At 38.9% G+C, this 26,384-nt stretch overlaps 1 protein-coding gene and 1 non-coding gene across 13 annotated transcripts in view; one reads left to right on the plus strand and one right to left on the minus strand.

Annotated features, from left to right (window-relative positions):
• Positions 1–26,384, plus strand: part of BPTF (bromodomain PHD finger transcription factor) — a 128,732-nt gene that overhangs the window by 10,346 nt on the left and 92,002 nt on the right. For all 12 annotated transcript variants that reach the window (XM_045837196.1, XM_045837200.1, XM_045837202.1 and 9 more), the window contains exon 2: positions 18,166–18,988. In XM_045837196.1, the coding sequence (XP_045693152.1) occupies positions 18,166–18,988 (823 nt within the window). The remainder of the gene's footprint in view (positions 1–18,165; positions 18,989–26,384) is intronic.
• LOC123817842 lies at positions 4,139–4,241 on the minus strand. Its single transcript, XR_006785541.1, has one exon. It is a non-coding gene; the product is annotated as a U6 spliceosomal RNA (small nuclear RNA).

Here is a 26,384-nt window from a genome sequence, read left to right on the forward strand (position 1 = left end):
TATTTCACTATAAATTTCTCTTTTTGGGAACCCTGAACTTGCTTTTATTCATTTTTTAAAAACCAGAATATAATTGACATATTTGTTTCAGGTGTACAACAATGATTCAGTATTTGCCTACATATATCTAGTTAACATTTGTCACCATACATAGTTATAAAAACTGTTTTTTTTCTTGTGAGAACTTTTTAAGATTTACTCTTTTTTTTTTTTAAAGATTTTATTTATTTATTTTTAGGCAGGGAAGGCAGGGGCGGTGAGAGAGAGAGAGAGAGAGAGAGAGAGAGAGAGAGAGAGAGAAACATCAGTGTGCGGTTGCTGGGGGTTATGGCCTGCAACCCAGGAATGTACCCTGGCTGGGAATCGAACCTGGGACACTTTGGTTCCCAGCCCGCGCTCAAGCCACTGAGCTACGCCAGCCAGGGCTACTCTTTTTTTTTTTTTTAAAGATTTTATTTACTTATTTTTAGAGAGGGAAGGGAGGGAGAAAGAGAGAGAGAGAGAGAAACATCAATGTGCGGTTGCTGGGGGCCGTGACCTGCAACCCAGGCATGTGCCCTGATTGGGGATTGAACCTACAATGCTTTGGTTCACAGTCCGCGCTCAATCCACTGAGCTATGCCAGCCAAGAGACTTATTCTTTCTTTAAAAAATTATTTTTAGACAAAGGGGAAGGGGGAGGAGAGAGAGAAACATTGATTTTGTTGTTTCACCCATTTATGCATTCATTGGTTGCTTCTTTTATGTGCCCTGACCAGGAATCAAACCTGCAGCTTTTGTGTAGCAGGACAATGCTCCGATCAACTGAGCTACCCGGCAAGATTTGGTTTTAGAAACTCAGCCCTGGCTGCTGTGGCTCAGTGGATTGAGTGGCAGCCTGCAAACCAAGGCATCGCTGGTTCAATTCCCAGTCAGGGTATGTGCCTAGGTTGTGGGCTATGTCCCTGGTGTGGGTCGCATGAGAGACAACCAACATTGATGTTCCTGTCCCTCTCTTTCTCCTTACTTTCCCCTCTCTCTAAAAATAAATAAAATATTAAAAAAAGAAACTTTCAAATATACAGTATGGCATTATTAACTGTAGTCATCATGCTGTATATTATATCCCCAGATTTAGTTATAACTGGAATTTTGAACATTTTGATTCCCTTCACTCATTTTGCCCACTCTAATACTTGCCTCTGGTAAATTTGTTGCCTGTATCTGTGAGCTTCTTTTTTAAAAAAATTCCACACATGGCCCTGGCTGTGTGGTTCAGTTGGTTAGAGCATTGTCCTAATATGCCATGGTTGCAGGTTTGGTCCCTAGTTAGGGCACATACAAGGGTTAACCAATGAATGCATAAATAAGTGGAACTACAGGTTGATGTTTCTCTCTCTTGCTCCCTCCCCCTTCCTCCCTCTCTAAATCAATAAATACAAATTAAAAAGCTATTCCACACATAAGCGAGAGAGATATGGTATGTGTCTTTCACTGTCTGACTTAATGTATTTTGCTTAATATATAATATGCACTTTCCTGCCCAGATTTTTGAGGGAAAAATGAGTGCACATTATACATGGGTAGTGCTAATTCTATATCTATATAAATGTTTTTAATTTTTTATTTATACTTATGCATTAAAAATATAACACTAGAGGCCCTGGCTGGCGTAGCTCAGTGGATTGAGCGCGGGCTGTGAACCAAAGTGTCGCAGGTTCGATTCCCAGTCAGGGTACATGCCTGGGTTGCAGGCCGTGGCCCCCAGCAACTGCACATTGATGTTTCTCTCTCTCTATCTCCCTCCCTTCCCTCTCTAAAAATAAACAAATAAAAAAATCTTAAAAAAAAAAACACTAGAGAGCAATAACAATATATGTATGCAAAGTAATATCCTAGAATATGATAATCAGTTTTGTTTGTAAATATAAATAAATAAAAAATTGAATTAAAAATTAAAATGAAAGATTTTTTTTCCTGGAAGTGTGGGCCCAAAACGTGGGTGTGTATTATACACAGCTAAGTATGAGATTTCACTTAGCACAGTGCCCTCAAGGTCCACCAGTGGTATGGTGTGTGTGCTCTGTGTGTGTGTGTGTGTGTGTGTGTGTGTGTGTGTGGCATCTTCTTCATCCATTTATCTGTTTATGGGCATCCATTTATCTGTTGTTCTTATGTCTTATAAATAATGCTTAAATGAACATGGTCGTATAAATACTTCTTTGAGATAGTGATTTCCTTTTCTTTGGATATATACCCACAAGTGGAATTGCTGGATCATAATGGCAGTTCTAGTGTTAACTTTTTGAGGACCCTCCATACTGTTTTCCACACTGCCTGTTCCAATTTACATTTCCACCAACAGACCATAAGAGTTTTCTTTTCTCCACATCCTTGCCAGCACTTATTGTTTTGATAGTGGCTATTCTAACAGGTATGAGGTTATATCTCGTTATAGTCTTTTCTCTTTGTTGTAGTATGTTACTACCTTTTGTATCTCTTTGCTGTCAGTTTACCAACTGTTGAGAGGAAAAGGACATTACCTCACTTAAAATTTTTTTAATATTTATTTTTAGAGAAGGAGAGGGAAGGGGAAAGAGAGGGAAAGAAACATCAATATGTAGTTGCCTCTTGAGAGGCCCTCCTGGGGACCTGGCACTCAACCTAGGCATGTACCCTAATTGGGAATTGAACCAGTGACCCTTTGGTTTGTAGCTTGCACTCAGTCCACTGAGCTACACCAGCCAGGTCCTCATTGAGTATTTCTTTACCATGAGATTAAAACACTTAAAAATAATTTAACTAATACTTATAGAATGTACATGGTATTGTGTTAAAATATTCAAAGAGATGCAGAGATGGATAAATGGCTCCTCTCAGGATCTTTATTCTTTAGAAGAGGGATTAATAACACAGTACATAAATAACTGTAGCACAGATCAGGATATGGTCAGTGTTGTAAGACAAACAGAATTAAATTAGGGAGAGAGGTCACAGTCTATTGGGAGACCAGAAATGGTATCAAGAACAAGGTTGAATTCTAGATATGCTTTGAAAATTGGATAGGATTTCTTTAGGTGGAGGCTGAATAGGAAGAGAAGGGAAGATACAAGATGCAACAGATGACAGAGTGATCCATGTCTAGGGACTACATACTTGTGCTTGAGTGTCAAGGAGAAAAGTGTAGAGAAATGAAGATTATATTTTGGTCCATTTTGAATAAATGCAAGCCTGAGGAATTTGTACTTGTGGGCAGTGGGGAGTCATTCAGTGTTTTTAAACTGGAATATGTCATGGTAAGGCTGAACTTTTTGAAAACTAATCTGGCCTGGGGGATAGGCCAAGAGGGCTGATATAATGTGACTTTTAATAGCTATGTAAGATTCCATCTAAACTTTTACTAAATACTTAAGACGGTATTCTCTTTATTTGCTATGATTACTTTAGTGACCATCCTTTTTAGATAAATGTTGGTTCACATCCCTGATTTTTTTTTTTTTTTTAAGATTTTATTTACTTTCAGAGAGAGGGGAAGGGAGGGAGAGAAACATCGATGTGCAAGAGATACCTCCATCAGTTGTCTCTCTTGCCACCCCAGCTGGGCACCTGGCCCACAACCCAGGTACGTGCCCTTGACTGGGAGGGAATTGAACCTCTGATCTTTTGGTTCACAGGCCAACGCTCAATCCACTAAGCCACACCAGCCAGGGCACACAACCCTGATTTTTTTTTTTTTTTAAAGATTTTATTTATTTTATTTTAGAGAGGGAAGGGGTGGGGGGAGAGAGAAACATCAATGTGCGGTTGCTGGGGGTTATGGCCTGCAACCCAGGCATGTACCCTGGCTGGGAATCGAACCTGGGACACTTTGGTTCCCAGCCCACGCTCAATCCACTGAGCTACACCAGCCAGGGCAACCCTGATTTTTTTAAAGTATGTTTTATTGATTATACTATTACAGTTATCCACATTTTTTCCCCTTTGTCCCCCTCCGCCTGGTACCCCCCTTCCTTCCATCAACTCTTCCCCCTTTAGTTCATGTCCATGGGTCATACATGTAAGTTCTTTGGCTTCTCCATTTCCTATGCTATTCTTAACTTCCTGTTTATTTTGTTCCTACCAATTGTGCTTCTTAATCCCTGCATGATTTCCTCATTCAAAAAATATGGACCGTTTCAGAATTTGCATATCACCCTTATTCAGGGGCCATACTAATCTCTTCATCGTTCCAATTTTAGTATATGTGCTGCCGAAGGGAGCACTTCACTGATTTTTTTTTAAGGCTTTCCTTATGTATTACTAATATATTATATAACACATATTATAATACTCATATCACTATATTATAAATATAATAAGTGTATTGCCATCAGCAGGGTAAGAAAGTGCCCATTTTGCCAATGCTAGCTTTTTATAAACCATCTTTCCATCTTTGCATTCAGTGCGTTAAAAGTTCTCATGTTTGAATTTGCATTTCTTTAACTACTAATAAAATTAAATACTTTCATAACCTGTAATACCCCAATATCTGTAGTCATGAATTCTTTCCTGTGTTTTAACTCATTGGTTCCCCTCTACTTCTCTGTCCTGTAGGCACATCAAATTCAGCATGCTGCAAGTAGAATTCATGCTGTACGGGCCACTCCCAACCTCCCATTTCCTTGTCTGCTGAACTACCTCAGGTCAAAAGGAGGGGAGCAACACACTCCTCCCCATGCCTGACTGTCCCTGTGCAAGCTGGTTATCGGGTCCTTTTCAATATACATCCTACATCTCTATCAAATAAATACCTTTCAGCTTTCTTGTCCATCTGTGGGTCCTAGATCGTGGCCTCTTCACCTGCCACTTGACCTCTTGAAGAAACCATTCTGCCTCACATTCGTCCTCCTCACACACACTGCTGTGCTAAAAGGCAGTCCTGACCATGTTATGCCCTCCCTGAAAATCTTCAGTGGAAAATGATTGTGTGCTTAACATTTGCAGATAGTCTGTGACTTGGCTTTTGCTTCTTTTCCGCTTCATCCTTTGTTGCTTCATTGATTTGTTCATTTATTAAAAAAATACCTATCGAGTACCTGCTATGTTCCAGGGACTCTGTGATGTAGCTACAAGTAAATCAGATATGGCCTCTGTCTTGATGTAGCAAGGTAGGTAGCTGGTGTATCAGTGAGAGAAGTGTTTTGAAAGGGGGCAATATATGATCTGGTTTGAGGTGGTCAGAAAAGGCGCCGTGAAGAGGTGATGAACTCAGAATTAAAGTAGTCAATTGAAGGGTGGGGAATGAGGATTCTAGGCCCTAGGATCATCATGTGCAATGGACTGGAGGGAAAACCATGAAGGATTATAAAAGTAGGAAGTGATATGATCAGATTTGTGGTTTTTAAAAAAATCGCTCTGACAATATAGAGTGGAGAATTAATTGGAGTGGGATAAGAATTGATAAAGGGAATTAGGCTATTTTTAAAAAAAAATTTACTTTTTGATTTTAGAGAGAGAAACATCAATTTTGTTGTTCCACTTATTTATGCAATCATTGGTTGCTCCTTGTATATGCCCTGACCAGGGATTGAACCAGCAAGGTTGGTGTATGGGGATGCTACTGTAGCCAACTGAACTACCTAGCCAGCGCAGGAATTAGGCTATTGAAGTAGACCAGGAGACAGATCTTGTGTAGTAGTAGTATCAGTGGGAATGGTGAGAGATAATAAAAAATAATTTAGGATTTAGAATGATACATTTTATTGACAGATTGGTTAGGTGGGGTGTGATTAAGGGGAGAAAGGGGTCAAGGATGAATCGACTTCTAAATTCTTTTACTTCTCTTCTTACATATAACTTCTCACCTTTAATGTCTGTCAAGTAATACTGAATTCTTTGTAGTTCCCTTCATACATCCTATAGTTGTTCACTGCTGTGATGATTAACTTCTAGTCACCCATCCATCCCTTGCCATCTCTGGTCACTATTTCCTTTACCCCAGGTGGTGCTAAGTTTCTTCACCCCGCCCCCCTAGGATTGTGTGCATTTATATGTTGCTCAGTTTCCAAATATTTGGGAATTTTCTGGGTATCTTCCTGTTACTGATTTACTAGTATAATTTTACTTCATTATGTTCAGAGAACATACTTTGACTTTAATTTTTTTTAAGATTTTATTTATTTTTAGAGAGGGGAAGGAAGGGAAAGAGAGATAGAGAGAGAAACATCAATGTGTGGTTGCCTCTCATGTGGCCCCCACTGGGGACCTGGCCCACAACCCAGGCATGTTCTCTGATTGGGAATCGAACTTGGGATGCTTTGGTTTGCGGCTTGTGCTCAATCCCCTGAGCTATGCCAGCCAGGGCTGACTTTAATTTTATAAAAAGTTTTTAGATGTTTGTTTTGCGCCTCAAAATATTGACTGTCTAGGTGAAGGTTCCAAGTGTACTTGGAAAGAAGGTGTATTCTGCTGTTGGGTGGAGCATTCTGTAAGTGTCGATTAAGTCAATTGTTTTCAGTGTTAGGTCTTTAATATTCTTGCTGATTTTCTATCTGCTTGTTCTATTGATTACTAGGAAAGGAGTGTTGAAGTCCATAACTATTGTTATGGATTTGTTTATTTCCCTTTGGAGTTCTATCAGCCTTCATGTTTTTGAGGTTCTATTTAATGACATAAACATTTAGGGAGGATTATTTGATTCCTTTATCATTGTATTTTCAGTTGTTAAGACATTGTACTGAAATAGACTTAATTATTGTCTCTGTCCCTCATTAAAACCTTCTTTAGGGTAGGGAGGGTCTCACTCATCTCCCTCTCCTTAGTCTCTAGTATGCAGTAGGTAATTGTTGAATTGAGTGAGCTAGTCAAAGAAAATTTCTGAATTCTTTTCACCTTTCGTTCTCTGCTGTCCAGTCTAGTATGGCAGCTATAAGCCATATGTGGCTTTTAAATTTAAATAAGTAAGATTAGCCCTGGCTGGTGTGGCTCCGTGGATTGAGTGCCAGCCTGAAAACCGAAGGGTCACTAGTTCGATTCACAGTCAGGGCACATGCCTGGATTGCCGGCCAGGTCCCCAGTTGGGGGCATGTGTGGGGCAGCCACACATCGATGCTTCTTTCCTTCTCTTTCTCCCTCCCTTTCCCCTTTGTCTAAAAATAAATAAATAAATATTTTAAAAAATAAGTTAGATTCAAAGTTCAGTTCTCCGTGACACTAGTTAACATTTCAAGTGCCCTGTGGTCACTTGTGGCTACTGTATTGTACCACACAGATGTAGAACATTTAGGCCATTTCATATCATTACAGAAAGTTCTTTTGGACTGACTGCTGTCGTAGTCAGTCTGCTTCTGCTAGACTGTGAGAAGTTACCTAGCATTTCTTTTCCTTTAGGACTTTTATTTGCTCCAAATCCTGCACAGCCAGGGTAGTCCTAGCAGTTTGGCCATGGTCCTCCTTTGTTGAGACTGTTGGTCCAGTGTTATTTATGTATATGATGGCATTGAATTTCTGTACTGAGACTGGAGAGATCATCTTTGAGATGACTACCTCATTTGTTGTTCTTGATAAGAGGAACAGACAGTCTGTTAACACTTAGTTTTAGGAAATCTGCCACAGTCCTGAAAATTAGGGTAAGAGTTGTAGCTGTACGACAGAAGGGAAAGGGGGATTAAAATTCAGAGGCTTTTGGTTGAGAAATAGAATTTGATAACTCAGGGAATTCCTATGTTGTAAAAGTTTAAAAGTTGGTATGTGAGCTGAATTATGACATACTAATGTGTCCCAGTATGCCTGGGTTCTCCTATATAAAGTCTTTTTTCTAAGAAGTCTCTGGCTAAGTTATTTAGCTAATAGTTTTGAAGGAAAAGACTTTTTTTTTTGGTGGAATTTTTTGCTACTTAAGTGATGTTAAGTTGCAATTATGGAAGCTCTGGAGATTTGCTAAGAAAAGTAACGCTTAGACTCCTCCCTGATGGATGTGTTTTAGAATTCACACTTTTGGGAGACTCATGGCCAAGTGATTCCACTGAATGGCATTGTAGGTGCAATTTCTGTATTTTACTGTCATAGCTTCCCACTTGACTTCAGTATGTTAGCATTGCCTCCTTTGAGGTCTGTTTTTTTTATAGTATATTCTATTTATGGAACTTAAAAAGTATTTTAGAAATGCTCATATTAATCTGTGTGGAATTTCTTTTCTTGTCCTTTTCTTTCTAATGCTACATAGCTATATTGAGATTTATCAGAGGAGATAGTCCAACATTTAAAATGGCTAATAAAAATTTAGTCCCTCCTCTCAGTGCAATTTTCCCCATTCTTCTGTAGACATACAAATTATTTCACATATTCCTTGAATTCTTACTCAGTGAATTACCCTTTTCTCCAACTGATGACCACTGTGCTTTCAAAGTGTTATACAAATAGTAAAAAATAAAAAGTGGTGCCCTGGCTGGGTGGCTCAGTTGGTTGTAACATTATCCTGTGCACCCAAAAAAGGCTGCGGGTTCAATTCCTGGTCAGGGTACATACCTAGGTTGCGGGTGCAATCCTCTCGGGGCATGTGGGGAAGGTGACCAATCAATGTTTTCCTCACATCAGTGTTTCTGTCTCCCCCTGTCGCTCCTTTCCTCTTTCTCTAAAATCAACGAACATATCCTTGTAAGGATTTTTTAAAAAGCAGTTTTACTGTATTTTCAGATACATTTGAACTTTTTGGTCTTAATTATCTGGGTGAAATGCCTCATATTTCTGACCATTGGTAAACTTGGAAGATTGTCTTCATAGATACATTATCTATCCTTAATTGCCTGAAAAGTTTGAATTAAGAATCTTCTGTGTTTTGGAAGAAAACTAATAATGGAAATTGTTCATGGCAGGAGTCACAACTGAAATGCAACCATGGTCCAAATAGGTAAGGTAAAGATGTGAAGTGGGCCCTGGCTGGTGTAGCTCAGTGGATTGAACGCAGGCCTGCAACCAAAGGGTTGCCAGTTTGATTCCCAGTCAGGGGACATGCTTGGGTTGTGGGTCAGGTCCCCAGTAGGGGGTACGTGAGAGGCAACCACACATTGATGTTTCTTTCTCTCTCTCCCCCCCTTTCTTCTTCCCTTCTCTCTCTAAAAATAAATAATAAAATATTTTTAAAAATATGTGAAATGGACTTTTCCCCTACCTTTATTAATACATACTTGCATTTATTGTTAATATTTATTTGCCTTGAAAAAGTAGCCCTATGGAAATTTTAGTCCCTCTTTTACAGACAGTGCTGTTCTAAATGTGATAGATCTATCTTAGGTCACCCAGACTGGTGTTTCTTTCATTTCATTTTATTTTATTTTATCTATTTTTAGATAGAGGGGAAGGGAGGGAGAAAGAGGTGGAGAGAAACATTGATTGATTGCCTCTTTCATGCTCCCAGTGGGGTGCCTGCCCAGGAACCCAGGCATGTGCCCTGACTGGGACTGAGGCCAACGTTCTGTCCACTCAGCCACACTAGCCAGGGAAAGAGCTCATGTATTTTAAAAGTTAACTTTTTTTATTTAGTCACTTATTTTTTTCCTAATCGTTTCTAATAGCTTATTTGTTGATTATGTTGAATTTGCTAGGAAAAAAATTATGTCATCTACAAAAATAATCATATGCTCTTACCTGTTTTTTGTTTTTTTTTGTTTGTTTTTTTTTTTAAGAGAGGGTAAGGGAGGGAGGAACAGAGAGAAACATCATTGTGGTTGCCTCTAGAAGCATCAGTGTGTGGTTGCCTTTCGCGTGGCCCCCACTGGGGACCTGGCCTGCAACCCAGGCATGTGCCCTGACTGGGAATCTAACCTGCACCCTCGAGTTTGAATCCCACACTCAATCTACTGAGCTACGCCAGCCAGGGCCATACCTGTTTTTTAACATTTATATCTGTTTTCTTTTTCTTTTCAAATTGCATTGCCAACCACATCCAGAACAATGTTAAATATCCGTTGTGCCCTGGCCAGGTAACTGTTGGTTAGAAGTTGTCATTATATGCCAAGGTTATGGGTTCCATCCCTGGTCAGGGCACATGCAGGAAGCAACCAATGGATGGATGTGTGGATGGGTGGAGAAGTGAATTGATGTTTCTCTTTCTCTCTCTCTCTCATCAGTAAAAAAATAAAAAAAAAATACTAGTTGTAATGATAAGCATCTTAGTGTGCTTTCCAAATTTAATGGGACTGATGTTTATATTTCACATCTTTGCATGTGTATCTTATTTTTCATTTATATATCATCTTTGATGGAAAGATAATGAAGTCTTTATTGAGGATGTTTTAATTGGATTGCTTAGTTATTACTGAATAGTAACAGTTCTCTATACATTTTGATGTAAGTGCCTTGTTGCCTGTGTGATGTGCATATATTTTCTCCTAGTCTGTGGCTTGTGTTTCATTCTCTTAACAGTGTTTTTCTAAGAGCAGAAATTTTAAATTTTGATTGCAACCTGTTGGACCTATGCCATTGTATCAGGAAAGTATCAGAGACGAATGAATGAATGAAAAAGAAATATTTACGGACATGCAATTTGAATTTAACCTAATTATCACATTACCAAATATTATTCTTTTGGTTATTTTTTCCAGTCATTTATCTCTCATGGGTTATCATTTTGCTCATCCCTGGCCAAAGTAACACCAGGTCACAAAGATTTTTTTCTTTGATTTCTTCTATATAGGTTATAGGTTTTATATTTAGGTCTATAATTCATTTTGAGTTAATTTTTATACAAGGTGTGAGGTAGGAATTGAGGTTTTCTCCTTTTTTTTTTCCTGACAGATGGATGTCCAGTTGTTCCATTACCGTTTGTTGAAATAAAACTCTTTCTCCATCACAGGTCCTTTGCATCTTTGTCAAAATACAGTGGACCGTTATTTGTGTTAGTGTATTTTTGCAATCTCTCTTCTGTTCCAGTGACTTCTGTGTCTATTCTTTTGCTGCCAGTAATCAAGGTTACTTGATAACTATCTAGAGTTTTAGTAGTTCTTTAGGTAACTCTTAAGTAAAGGGAGATAGTATGAGCTATCCAACTTGATTCCCCCTTTTATTTTTCCAAATTATTTTGGCTGTTCTAGTTCCTGTTACTTTTTTCATTTATACTTTTTTTAAAAGATTTTATTTATTTTTAGAGAGGAAAGGGAAGGAGATAGGGGGAGAGAGAAACATCAATGTGCAGTTGCTGAGGGCTGTGGCCTGCAACCCAGGCATGTACCCTGACTGGAATCGAACCTGCGACACTTTGGTTCACAGCCCGCGCTCAATCCACTGAGCTATGCCAGCCAGGGCTTCATTTATACTTTTGAATTAGCTGATCAATATCTACAAAATATCCTGCTGGGATTTTGATTGGGATTGTGTTGCATCTTTATTTAATTTGGTGAGAATTGACATTTTAACAACATTGAAGCTTCCAATTGAGTCCACTCACTGTTTTCTTCATTAATTTAGGTCTTTGATGACCCAGGACCTCCACCTTTTGCAGGTAGTTTGACTTCTGGGTGTCATTAATTAAACCAGTCTTTCAGTTACTATAATAACTTAAGACAGTGGATTGTGCTTTAAAGAAGTTAAATGAGCTGGGGGCACACAAGTAATGCATGTCATATAGGTGCTCATACTATAACGGAGAACTGTACAAAGTGTCAGAGATGCACAGTGCCAGGAGGCATAGGAGAGGACAGAAGAGGTGGCGTTTGATCAAGACCTTGGAAAAGGTCTAGGCTTTCTTGTGAGTTCAATAAATTAAGGCAGTATCTATTTAAAATGTGTAGAAAAGTGTTTTGTTTTTTTTTAATTATACAAATACAGATGTTGCCCACAGTGTATTTAAAAAACCCAGACATGTAGAAAAGAATCCCAAGTCACAGTTAACACTTACTGAGTATTGACTAGTCTTCCAAAGAGTTCAGAGAGGACAGCATCCTGTAGGCCTCATTAAGTAGATTTCTTTCTATTATGAAATAAATACAAAAGGGTGGAACCCAGGCAGGTGTGGCTCAGTGGATTGAGTGTTGGTCTGTGAAACAAGGGGTCGCAGGTTCAATTGCCATTTGGGACACATGCCTGGGTTGCAGGTCAGGTCCCCTGTAGTGGAGGCGCGTGAGAGACAACCACACGTTGATGTGTCTCCCCTTCTCTGTCTCCTTCCCTTCCCCTCTCTCTAAAAATAAATAAAAACCTAAAAAAAATACAAAAGGGTGGAAAGTTTTGCTTCAGCAACTGCCAGGTCATTTAAATAAAGTATCTGTATAGTAATATAATTTTTCTTTTGAGGAAATAACCTGTCAGATGGGCCAGAATCTTTGTTACTCAGTTAAGAAATTCCTTTAACCTAGATTATGCTGGAAATTCATTGACAAATTCTTGCTCTTTGATTCTCTTTTTTCTTTCAAAATTTATACAGATAACTTTCCATCCTTAGCATTTTCTTTTTGTGGGCTTACTGTTTTTGATTAGGCTTAACCTTTATTTCACATCAGTTCTATTCTAATCATGCCTCCTGAGGCAACCTCTTAGTCCTGTTGCTTGACTTTCCACAAAAGTCCTACTCTTCTTGGCAGAGGGACCATCCAGTTTCTGTGAAGCAGTAGTTTTTCAAACTTGGCCGCACATTAGAATTATCTGAGAAAAAAGAAAAATACAGTGCTGAGCTTCACCTGGGGTTCTGTAAATCTGGGTTGCATTTTGACACTTTTTATAGCTTACCATGTGATTTTGCTGCACCTCCAGTTTTAGGATGGTTTGTTTCTAGGCACCTTCTCAAACTTTAATGAGCCTATGAATCACCTGAAAATTTTGAGAAAACTGCAGTTCATAATTTAGTAGGCTTGGAGTGGGGCTTGAGATTCTGAATTTCTCTCAAGCATCATAGGTAATGCCAGTTACATTTTGAGTAGTAAGGTTTGAAGCTAACTTCTGGAAATAGTAGATTTCTTCTGATATGTATCAATTTTTACTTGTCTGGGTTTCAGAGGGATGACCTTTCTAATTTCTAGGGCTGCCATTCTCGAAGTGTGAGTCTCAGACCAGCACAATTGGCATCATCTAGGAGTTGTTGCAAATGTAAATTATGAGATTCTATCCTAGATCTATTGAATCAGAAGCTATTCATTTAAAAAGATTTTATTTATTTATTTTTAGAGAGAGGGGAAGGGAAGGAGAAAGAGAGGGAGAGAAACATCAATGTGTTGTTGCCTCTCAAGCATCCCCTATCGGAGACCTGGCTCGCAACCCAGGCGCATGTGCCCTGATTAGGAATTGAGCCAGTGACCCTTGGGTTCAGAGGCCCATGCTTGATCCACTGGAGCTACACCAGCCAGGACTACTGTGTCCTTTTCAACTGCTAGATTGGATTCCATTATGTATGTGTATCATAATTTATAATTCATTTAAGTATTGATGTATATTTAGGTTAAGACATAAAACTTAAGCTTTTATAAACTGTTGCATTAAGAACTTAAATTTGGCCCTGGCTGGTGTGGCTCAGTGGATTGAGCGCTGGCCTTTGAACCAAAGGGTCACAGGTTCATTTCCCAGTCAGGACACGTGCCTGGATTGCAGGCCAGGTCCCCAGTAGGGGCTGAGTGAGAGGCAACCACACACTGATGTTTCTCTCCTTTTCTTTCTCCCTCCCTTCCCCTCTCTGTAAAAATAAATAAGTAAAATAAAAAAAAAAAAGAACTTAAATTTGTACTCAAATTCATGTGTTTATATATCTGGTATAAATTTCAGGAGGTAGAATTGCTGGATTAAAGGGATATTCATTCAGATAGTTTCGCCAATTTCTTTCTTAAAAAAAAGTGAGCAAATTTATTCTTTCCCAAGAGTGAACGCTTCAGAGTGAACTGACCAGTATTTAATGTTTTCAAAAGTGGTCACATTGTCCCACATATATTACATACAGATGCATATGTGTATACACATGTACACACAGATGTGTGTGCACATATGTGTACACATGCATATATGTGCATATACATTTATGTACATGTGCATGTGTATTGTAGTTTGAATATAAGCTATTTTGTGGTTTCCAGCTAGATAATATAGAATGTAGAATTTATGGACTTTTTAAAATATATTTTATTTATTTATTTTTAGAGAGGGAAGGGGGGGAGAGAGAGAGAGAGAGAGAGAGAGAGAGAGAGAGAGAAAGGAACATCAATGTGCAGTTGCTGGGGGTTATGGCCTGCAACCCAGGAATGTACCCTGGCTGGGAATCGAACCTGGGACACTTTGGTTCCCAGCCCGTGCTCAATCCACTGAGCTACACCAGCCAGGAGGAATTTATGGACTTTTCATTCCTCTTATACTAACAGAAAACTGACAGGCTTTAGCTTAACATAAAACTGAATGAAATGCTTAAAAAAATCAGAATAATATAATGGTTACCCAAAATCTTTCGGAATATAAGAACACTGATAGTTTAAAATTGGACATTAAATTAAATTAGACAATATTTGTGTTACTGCCTTACAGTGACACCTGGAAGGAACACAGGACTGTTTCTATAAGCAATTTTTCTCATTTGCTGACTTCTGTTTCTTCTGCACTCTTATTTGAGGATATTTCTCTAGGTTCAGTCTTCCCTTTTACTCCCGTTATGCTTCTCATTTATACTTATGCAGATGAGACCCATAATTTCCAGAAGACATTGAAATGGACTGGATTACCTGCCATGATGCTTACTAGTATGGTGATCTGGTAATTAAATGAATCTGTGAAAATTGCACCTGTGTATATGGTGTCAGTTTTGTGAAATGTGCTGAGATGAAGGAGGAGGTTTCATTCTATTTAGGCTCACCAGCAGTGACTGGCCCAGAGGGATCCCTTGGATTTTTTTTACAGAAAGTATGGGTATATTCTTGTTTAGAAAATTTATTTTCCAGTGAATGAATAGTGAGGGTCATTGTATAAATGAAAATCTTGACTTTTTGTATTCTTCATTATACTGTCATCTCTTGGTACCATGTACCAAGCTTGCGGGTGGGGGAAGGGAATGGAGGCAGGTGGGGGGAGGCAGTTAAGATGGTACCAGCAACCCAAAATCATGGTTAATAAAATTTAATTGTGCAAAAAAGAATTTAATGTTAATTTTGTTAAAATTATTTGTGATATTTAAAAATATATTTTCTATATTCTAAACATTAGGAGCAACTTGTTTCTTTCAATAATATTTTTTATTTATACAGCAAGGCTTATGGTAATAGCTCATAGATTTGTTAAGAGGGATATAGGTGTGCCTATTATAAACTAAGTTCTCAAATGGTATGTATTGATATTTATATGCATATATATGTATTCCTGGACATCACATCCTATAAATTGGGGAACAGTTGCCTCAGGTTGCTAAACTGGCCCTCACCAGTGTGCTTCAGTTGTTTGGGCATTGTCAGTTTGCTTCCTGGTCAGGGCACATGCCTAGGTTGCGGGTTGGATCCTCAGTTGGGATGCCTGTGAAAGGCAAGTGATTGGTGTTTCCTCTTTCTCTTTTCCTTTACCTCTCTCTAAAAAAAGCTGAAGTTGCTTAATTGACTACTTAAAAAGATAGACTTAAAAAGTTAGCTTTCGCCCTGGCTGGCGTAGCTCAGTGGATTGAGTGCAGGCTGCGAACCAAAGTGTCGCAGGTTCGATTCCCAGCCAGGGTACATGCCTGGGTTGCAGGCCATAACCCCCAGCAACCGCACACTGATGTTTCTCTCTCTCTCTCTCTCTCTCTCTCCCCCCCCAAAATAAATAAATAAAATCTTAAAAAAAAAGTTACCTTTCTAGGTGAGCCCCCCCCTTTTATTTTCCCAGTATTAGAACTCTGCTTCTCTCTTCCTCCTTTTTACTTCTTTCTTTTGTCTCAGCTCTAACCCTGTGCTTCATGGTCAAACTCCCCGTTTGGCTCTTAGGAACTCAGTCCGTTTGGCAGAGGAAGGGGGTGCTGCACCAGAGAACTTCCTGTTTGGTTGTTGAGAGGCATTTGTGTATTACACCTGACAAAGTGAGATCTGTTCTGCCTGTTATCTTACATGGAGATGTTTTATCTTGTTTATGTTCTTGTCAGCTCTTTCACAAATATGCTTTAAAAAAATTATCATGATTACTTGTAAATCAGTCAAGCCCTCTACAGAATTAAGAGCTGCTTATAATTTACCTTTTTTTAAATTTACTTCTAGTTTGGAAGTTTGGAATATAATGGGAAAGATTTGAAGTTTAGATTTTCTTGTCTCTTTTTTCAATTGTAGTTGACACTCAATATTACTTTATATTACTATAGATATACAGCATAATGATTAGAATGTTATATTTATATAATATTTATTTATATAATATTCTATTTATTTTTAAGATTTTATTTATTTATCTTCGGAGGGGTTAAGCGAAGGAGAAAGAGAGGGAGAGAAACATCAATGTGTGGTTGCCTCTTAAGCGCCCTCAACTGGGGACCTGGCCTGAAACCCAGGCATGTGCCCTGATTAGGAATTGAACTGGTGACCCCTGGGTTTACAGTCCAGCACTCAATCCACTGACCCACACCAGCCAGGGCCATTATATTTATTTAATTTATGAAGTGATCCCCTTGATAAGTCTGGTAGTCACCTCGCACCATATATAAGTTAATCCAGTGTATTGACTATATTCCCTATGCTATACTTTACATCCCTGTGACTGTTTTGTGACTACCAATTTGTATTTCTTAGTCCCTTCACGTTTTCACCCATTCCGCCATCCCCTCCTCCATCTGGCAGTTCTCTGTATCTGTGAGTCTATTTCTGGTATTTTGTTGTTGTTCATATATTTTGTTCTTTTGATTCCATGTACAAGTAAAATCATATGGGTTTGTCTTTCTCTGACTTATTTCACTTAGCATAATACTCTCTGGGTCATTTCATGTTGTTAAAAATGGTAATATTTCATTCTTTTTTTATGATCGAGTAATATTCCATTGTATATATCTACCACTTCTTTTTATACTTATCTACTGATGGCCACTTAGGTTGCTTTCATATCTTGGCTGTTGTTAATAATGATGCAATGAAAATAAGGGTACATATATACTTTTGACTTAGTATTTTGTATTTCTTAGAAAAAACACCCACAAATGGAATTGCTGGGTCAGAAGGTAGTTCTGGTTTTTTAATTTTTGAGAAACTTCCACACTGCTTTCCCAAGTAGCTACACCAATTTGCATTCCCAACTGTGCATGAAGGTTTCCTTTAATCATCCTGCTCAGTACATGCTGTTGGTTGATTTTTTGATGATAGCCAATCTGACAGGTGGGAGGTAGTATCTCATTTTGGTTTTAATTTGCATTTCTCTGATGATTAGCAACATTGGGCGTCTTTTTATATGTCAATTAGCCATTTGTATGTCCTCTTTGGAGAAGTGTCTATTCAGGTCCCCTGACCTTTAAAAATTTTTTAAAATTTATTATTATAATTTTTATCCTCACCCAAGGACTTGCCAGTTGATTTTGGAGAGAGGGGAAGGAAGGGAGAGAAACAGTGATAGGAGATAGAAACATCAGTTGCTTCTTGCATGTGCCCCAACTGGGAACTGAACCTGCGACCCTTGGTTCCTCAGTATGACATTCCAGCCAAACAAGCCACACCAGCAAGGGCTTCTGTGCCCGTTTTTTAATTGGATTGTTTGTTTCGTGTTAGGTTGTATGAGTTGTTTATGAATTTTGGATATTGACCCCTTATCAGATGTATCATTGGCAGATATCTTCTTCCAGTTGGTAGGTTGTCTTTTCATTTTGTTGATGGTTTCCTTTGTAGTGCAAAACCTTTTTAATTTGATGTAGTCCTGTTTGTTTATTTTTCTTTTTGTGTTCATTATCCAAGGAGTTATATCAGAAAAATATTACCACGAGAAAGATCAGAGAGTTTATTGCCTATGTTTTTTTTTTCAGGAGTTTTATTGTTTTGGGTTGTTTACATTTAGGTCTTTAATCCATTTGGAGTTTATTTTTGTAGAAAGTGTAAGAAGATGGTCTAGTTTCAGAATTTAGATCTTCTATAGAGTTAATAATTAGAGCTACATTCTTGCTTCTTAGTGTTATTTTAACTTGACAGTTACTACAAAAATAAAAGTGTACTTATATAATTTTTGAGGCATAGATCCAAATAGGAAAAATTGGAAAACCCTTAGTCTGTAGAAATGATGTATTGATTTGTAATTATACCATTTCTTTATTTACAGGTAGGCGAAAACCAAGAGTACATCGACCTCGTTCTCCAATATTGGAAGAAAAAGATATCCCACCCCTTGAATTTCCCAAGTCCTCTGAGGATTTAATGGTGCCTAATGAGCATATAATGAATGTCATTGCCATTTATGAGGTACTGCGGAACTTTGGCACTGTTTTAAGGTTATCTCCTTTTCGTTTTGAGGACTTCTGTGCAGCTTTGGTGAGTCAAGAGCAGTGTACACTTATGGCGGAGATGCACGTTGTGCTTTTGAAAGCAGTTTTGCGAGAAGAAGACACTTCCAATACTACCTTTGGACCTGCTGATCTGAAAGATAGCGTTAATTCCACGCTGTATTTCATAGATGGAATGACGTGGCCGGAGGTGCTGCGGGTGTACTGTGAGAGTGATAAGGAGTACCATCATGTGCTTCCTTACCAAGAAGCAGAGGACTATCCTTATGGACCGGTAGAGAACAAAATCAAAGTTCTGCAGTTCTTAGTCGATCAGTTTCTTACCACAAATATTGCTCGTGAGGAACTGATGTCCGAAGGGGTGATCCAATATGATGACCATTGTAGGGTTTGTCACAAACTTGGGGATTTGCTTTGCTGTGAGACATGTTCAGCGGTGTACCATTTGGAATGTGTGAAACCACCTCTGGAGGAGGTGCCAGAGGATGAATGGCAGTGTGAAGTCTGTGTAGCACATAAGGTGCCTGGTGTGACTGACTGTGTTGCTGAAATCCAAAAAAACAAACCATATATTCGACATGAACCTATTGGATATGACAGAAGTCGGAGAAAATACTGGTTCTTAAACCGAAGGCTCATAATGTAAGTAAATGTGGTCTTGATTTTTGTATGATTTAAAATTAAGGCAGTTTCCTCCTGATGTAGCAGAACTATGCTGCTGATGTAATCTAAACCTTTGTGATTTAATAATCAGTTGTGTAATTAAATAATCTCTAACTTGAAGAAATACTTACATCAAAACAGTTTTAAAATTGTAATGAAAGAAGAGTATATTATAAAAAAGCAAAATATACAACATTGTTTCAATGCCTAGGATGGGAAGTAGAAGGTTTTTAGGCAGACTGCCTCTGTGAGCCCTTCCCCAGTTATGTTCCCTTAGCCCACCCTGAGGTAATCTTCACCCTCATTAGGATTTTCTGGCTCCTCTTTGTAGTTTTACTATGTCTGTATGTAAATGGAACAGCAAGAAAAAACCAGCTATCTTAAGGAAAGATTAGTTCTGCCATTAGTGATTGCAGCCTCCCAGGAGGTAAGCCCAGCATGCTGATGGTCACAGTCTGGCTTCTGCATTTCTGGGGGTTCTTAAGAGGCTCTTCTGGGCAGGTCAGTGGGAAGGTTGGGAAGCTGTCGGGGAAAGAGGAGGATTCACCTCAGTCCAGGTGTTGGGCAGGGTTGTAGTGTGGACTTGGTTTTGGACATCCTGTGGAAATTTGGTCAGAGGGAGTGGGCTACTTTGTATTTTCAGCTTCTAACAGGGGTATCTAGTCTCTGGGCCACACTGGAAGAAGAAGAGGAGTTGTCTTGGGCCACACATTAAATACACAAACACTAATGAAAACTGATGTGCAATAAAAAGGTTTTACGTAAATTTACGATTTTGTGTTGGGCCTCATTCATAGCCATCCTGGGTGGCATGCTGCCTGTAGGCCCTGTGTTAGATACCCCTGTAAGTTTTTTAAAGCCTTCCTCCAGTTTTCAAAATTATGTCAAATTAGAAAATCTGTGGTGGGATGAAAATCTGTGGCAGGGCATGCAGAGAGCAGGAACTTCATCTGTGTGTAGTCAGGCCAAGCCAGGTAGAGAGAAGTATCTTAGCCATGTTTACCCTTAGTTTATAAACATGGTACAGAGTAAGCAGAGATCTTCAGAATTTTTTGCAGTTGTCTTATTGCTGCACCACTGTTGAGAAATTCGAATCTATTCATTGATTGTTTGTATGATCAGTTTGGACTTAATCTGGAGGCTTACAGAATCTTTACCTCTAGCGTTCTGTAGTTTTATTAGTGGTGTTCTGTAGGTCTGTCCTAATGCATTGGGTATTTAGTAGCCACTTTCAATCTGGTTGTTCTAAGTCCTTTGATTATTGTTTTGGTCTCTTCCATCCTCAGATATCTTTTAATCCTTAATTTTTTGCTCCTGATTAATACTCTGGGATTATACCAATAATTGGAAGCTCTGAGCAAGTGGGTAGGCCTTATCAATTTTGAGCTTTACTGTTGGGTTATCTTCTTACTCTATTTTATTGGGAATCCCTGATGTCACTCTCTTTAGTCCTTCTTCTCGAGCTGGTCAGATGGCACAGAGAGTTCCTTTCTGCTGTTCCACTTGGAGCATGAGAGTCTGGCTGATTGAGTGGTGGAAGCAGGCTTACTTCATATGCATACAACATCTACGGTGTGTATAGCCACTCAGTGCCCTTGATTTTCTGTGCAGCCCCCTTGTTCACACCTGAGCCTTGTGTCCCCTGGTCCCCTGGTCCCCTGGTAAAGATGGTTTTACCATCTTTAGTAGACACTAAACCTTTGGTGGACTGAAGATGGTAGGTGGTTTAAGGATCTGCTCCTCAAACAGCATTCAAGCGGTTCTCTGCTGTATATACCTCCCTCCTTATTTTCAGTGCGTTTTAAAAAAATCTTTATTTTAAAGATTTTATTTATTTTTTAGAGATAGGGGAATGGGGGGGAAAAGAGGGAGAGAAACATTGATGCATGAAAGAAACATCAATCTGCTGCCTCTTTTATGCCCTGCCACCCCCTGAGCTGGAGGCCTGGCCAACAACCCAGGCATATTCCCTGACTGGGAATCGAACAGGTGACCTTTCAGTTTGCAGGCCGATGCTCAACCCACTGAACCACACCAGTCAGGGCTTCAATGGTTTTTAAGGACAGTTATTGTTTTCACCTTCACCCTTTTGGTTTGGGGCTTGGGCTTTCTTGGATCTGCTGAGGCTGAGTTAGTTAGTTATCTCTTGTCCATTTGCTTTTCTGCTCCCAAAATTTTTTTGTTGTCTCTCCCATTTTCTCTATCCCTGTGAATTTTGTCTTTATTTGTTTAGCAGTTTAAGAGGGTTTCAGGAGGGAGCAAAATGAGATATATGGATTTAGTCTATATTACCTTAATCCAGAAACTGACACAAGCAACAGTATGTAAAGTTTTTTTTTTTTAGGATTTTATTTATTTTTAGAGAGAGAGGAAGGGAGAGAGAAAGAGAGGAAGAGAAACATCAATATGTGTGGTTGCCTCTCATATGCCCCAAACTGGGGAATTGGCCCGCAACCCAGGCATGTGCCCTGACTGGGAATCAAACCAGAGACCCTTTGGTTAACAGGCCCATGCTCAATTCACCAAGCTACACCAGCCAGGACTGTAAAGTTTTATAGACAGTTTTGATCAGTTATTTTTAGAAATTTGTGTGATTTTTTTTTTTTCTTGCTCCTAACCTCCCAAGTAATCTGGTCAAGGTGTTTATTGTGCCCCCCTCTGCCCTTTTCTGTGACATCTTGTTATGGAGGTGGTAGCATGGAAACTTCTCATCATTACAAATGATGCAATAACTGTAACCACGTTTTGGGTTGAAGTATAATGCTGTATTTCATTTTAAGTGAAAAGTCAGTGATGCTGTCTTTATAGACAGACAGCAGTTAGTAGGCCATGTTCACCAAGTCTCAAATGTCCTCCCCCAAAGGACTCAAGAGTCCTTAGGATTGCTGTGAACACATTAGGAAGTAAGTGAAATTTATTCTATGCTCCTCTTCTCCCATTCCTATGCTTCCCTCTCCTAGCCTCCTTTCTTCACCCTTTGGATGTTCATGCTCACTGCCTGTTACTTCCTTTCCTGTGTTCCGCTTTGGGGCAGAGAGAGGCCAAAGGAGCTAGGTCTACAAATAGGTAGGCATTGATATTTGTAAGACTTATTATACAATAATCAGAGGCCTAGGCCTTGGTTTTAAGATTTTAGACCAAGGTGTAATTAGTTGGTGATGAGCTAGTATAGCAGTAGGCAACAGCAACATTATTGAGCATTTACTATGTGCCTGACAGTGTTATAAGAATTTTATATGTTTTTTCCTTTTTTTTTTTTTTTTTTAGATTTTATTTATTTTTAGAGAGGGGAAGGGAAGGAGAAAGAGAGGGAGAGAAACATCAATGTGTGGTTGCCTCTCACATGCCCCAAACTGGGGACCTGGCCCACAGCTCAGGCAAATGCCCTACACTGGGAATCAAACTGGCCATCCTTTGGTTTGCAGGCTGACGCTCAGTCCACTGAGCCACACCAGATAGGGCTGCATTATATATATATTTTTTCATTAATGCCTACAAGAACCCAATAATGCACGTACTGTTTTGTCTGCAGATGAAGAGAATGAAGCTCAGAAAAGTTAAGTAACTTGCCCCAGGACTTGACTGTTAGAAAGTGAGACCTGGAATTTTTTTCAGAACCTGTTTATGAAAATACTTTCTGTAACTAATTTTATACTATAGCATAGTTTCCAAGCCATTATCTTCAGAAGTCTGCAACTTGCTTTGATTTAGCTGTTAAAATCAGTGCTTATAACTGGGGAGAGAAAGATAGTGTAATGGTTTTTGCTATATCTGGGCTGGGTGTTTTAAAGATCTTTAAAAATTTGAGACAAAGGCATTTTTAGAAAATAAGTGTCACTCCAAAAATGTTTTGTTTCCTAGTACCTCTTTATCAGTATATAAAACAATATTCAGGCAAGCAGGAAAGGAGTTTTTTTAATGTAGTTAAATAAGTGCAAACTTTTGAAATTGCATGAATCAGAGGACTTAAGGTATTATCTTTGGCCCTGGCTGGTGTAGCTCAGTGGATTGAGTGCAGGCCTGCAAACCAAAGGGTCGCCGGTTTGATTCTAGGTCAGGGCACATGCCTGGGTTGCCGGCCTGGTTCCTAACTGGGAGCAACCACACATGGATGTTTCTCTCCCTCTCTCCTTCTCTTCCTCTCTCTCTAAAAAATAAATAAATACAATCTTTAAAAATATTATCTGCCCTGGCTGGTGTGGCTAGGTGGACTGAGCACGGGCTGCAAACCAAAGGGTCTCCAGTTCGATTCCCAGTCAGGACACATGCTTGGGCCGCAGGCCAGGTCCTTAGTACCGAGCGTGCAAGAGCCAACCACACATTGAGATTTCTCTCCCTCTTTCTCCTCCTCTTCCCCTGTCTCTAAAAATGAATAAATAAAAATCTTTAAAAAATTATCTGAAGCTAACTTTGGAAACACATGTAAAATAAGTAAAACTTCCATGTCTGGGTCATAAAAATAATGTTAAAAAAAAAGATATTGTCTTTGAATCCATCCACCTATGGATGGGTTTGTGCTACATTATTGATGAAATGAAATAATCTACTTTTCTAAATTGAACAGTAAAATTCTTTGTTACATGTTTGACAGTAAAACTATTCTCTTAAATTTATTTGCTTTTGAAAGATGTAATTATAGTCCCTCAAATGGCTTTTGTAAATGCATAGTAAAATACACTATATTTAGTGAAGATTTCAGACACATAAGGATATGTTTGTTTATGCTTTGACATGTGACTGTTTTCTTTCTAAAGTAAAATATGAAACTTTAAATATCATTGTTAGTGATAATTAAGTATTCCTTGTCAATAATTTGAGTAAATCTGGAAGGTTATCTTTCTAAAGTTAGGTAAGACAATTTCAGTTTAAGTGCTCCCTTGTGGTGGTAATATGTGTACTACTCGTGGAAGTTTTCAAGCCATGTACCCAAAGTTTTGAAGCCATGTACCCTGCTTAGTTCACAGTATATGAAGATTTGGTATATACACTCCCTGAAAGCCTATAAGTTGAAAATGATGAATGATGTTCAAGGAAGGCATGCCTAAAACAAAGCCTAGGGCAGTGAATAATTTTTAATTATATTGCTAGTAGTTTGTAGAAATTAAGTTATTCCATTATTGCTTTTATTTTTTTAATACTCATTAAAATTTTTTTTTGTATAGGTTAGTGAAGCATGTAATAGAAGAAAGGCTCTTTTTTGTCTGCATCAGAAACTAAGATATTGGATAAACAATTTAGTGATTGATTTTAATCCATTATATGAAAGCCAATCTTTCCTAAATGTTGCTTTCATCCTATCATTCATTTGCTGTGACATTGAGACTTTCAGTAAAATAGGAATTGCCAAATTAGAAAAATTGACCTTTCACCTATCGCTGTCCTCTAAATAAAATTACCTTGAACACAGCATTTTCAAACTGTATTTTTTCATTTGCTAAATAAAACTAAATTATACTAAAAAAAGATTTTATTTATTTATTTTTAGAGAGGGGAAGGGACAGAGAAAGAGAGAGAGAGAAACATAAATGTGTTGTTGCCTCTCACATGGTCCCCACTGGGGACGTGGCCTGCAACCCAGGCATGTGCCCTGACTGGGAATCGAACCTGCGATGCTTTGGTTCACAGCCCGTGCTCAATCCACTGAGCTACGCCAGCCAGGGCTAAATTATACTTTTTGACCTGTACAGCTTTCTACTTGCATCTCCTCATTCTAGCTATAAGCTACCTATTTATTTACTTGTTGGCTTGGCTGTCATCAGACCTACATCTATTACTACACTTGTGCCCATTTCCACTTATGTATGTTCAGCAGCAGGCATGACATGTCTAAAATGGAACTCATCACATCCTCCCCATTACCTGCCTTTCTTTCAGCGTTCCCATCTTAGTAGATGGGATCACCATCAACCAGCTGCTCAAGCTAGAAACCTGAGAATAGTCTTTGGCCTATATTGTTTGTTATACTTTTTAATTACCTCTTAAATATTGAATCAATTTCTCTCCATTACCAGTGTCCCTACCATAGTACAAGCCAACATCATCTCAGTAGACTAGTTTAATGGTCTCCTGACTGGTATATATATAACTCCCCATTCCCCAATTCTATTCTCAGTTTCATAACAGGATGATTGTTTAAATAGCAGCTCTGATCAGGTTGTCTTTTCCCCCAAGTTGAAAAGCCTTTCAGGTACTTGGGTTTCCTGTTAACCGAAAGTTTGCAGCTCTCTAATTTGGTACATTTAATTCTCTTGCTTCTCACCACCCCCAAAAATAAATAAATAAAAAGCAAACTAAACACCCCAAAACTTTTTGGCTAACCTACCTTTCAAGTCTAAGCCTATTTATGTTATTTCCCAGGGCTTTCTTTCTCTGAACCTCTCTCTCTTTTGTACTCTGAAACACTGCTACTTTTTTCTTTTTATCTATTTATTTTCAGAAAAAGGAGAAGGGAGGAAGAAATAGAGGAAGAGGAACCAGGAACCTGGTCCACAACCCAGGCATGTGCCCTAACAGGGAACCAAACTGGTGACCTTTTGGTTCACAGGCTGGCATACAGTTCACTGAGCCATACTAGCCAGGGCTGCCTTTTTCTTTTTAAACACCATCTCATTTGTAAATACTTGTTGTAAGGTAGATATCACATATTTTGAAAGATGAGAAAAATAATAGCAACTCTGCTGATTGCGCCCATGAGGTGTGTGCTGAGTACTTTACATACTTTAACTCAACCCTCCTGACAGCATTTTGATATTAGGAGAAGTTGAGCAGAGAGAGGTTAAGTAATTTATACAACATCTCACAACTAGTTTAAGTGGTGGAATTAGTATTCAGTTTAGGCATTCTGACCTATGTGCTATCTTTACTTGTTGAATCCCTAGCTGCATTAGTGTCCTGTGGCTGCTGTAACAAAGTTCCACAAATAGGATGGCAGAAGTTTATTCTCTCACAGTTCTGGAGGCTAGAAGTCTAAAATAAAGGTGTTAGTAGGGCCATGCTCCCTCTGAAAGCTCTAGGAACAAATCCTTCCTTGTTCTTTCCAGCTTCTGACCTTTTGGTAGCATACAAGGTCTGTCCAGAAAAAGTCCAGCCATTGTTAATACAGTGAGAATGGTTTGTGCAACATCGATGTAACCTGGCAGCCTAGGAGAGTGGACTCGAGTGCACATGTGTGAACAATGACAACTTCAGTGTACTAGTCAGTGGGGGCAGTAGACGCTGTTGAGTGAGCATGTTTACTGTATGGCTGTTGCATTCAAGATGACTGAGCGAGTAGTGCAACAAATCTGCATCAAATTTTGCATTAGGCCTGAATGTTCCTCCACAGAAGCTATTCAGTGATTCAGAAGGCTGCAGCTATGGGAAACTGGTGATTGGC

Source organism: Phyllostomus hastatus, unplaced genomic scaffold (assembly GCF_019186645.2).
Source record: "Phyllostomus hastatus isolate PE091 unplaced genomic scaffold, TTU_PhHast_1.1 phas_contig_210, whole genome shotgun sequence".
Taxonomy (NCBI): Eukaryota; Metazoa; Chordata; class Mammalia; order Chiroptera; family Phyllostomidae; genus Phyllostomus; species Phyllostomus hastatus.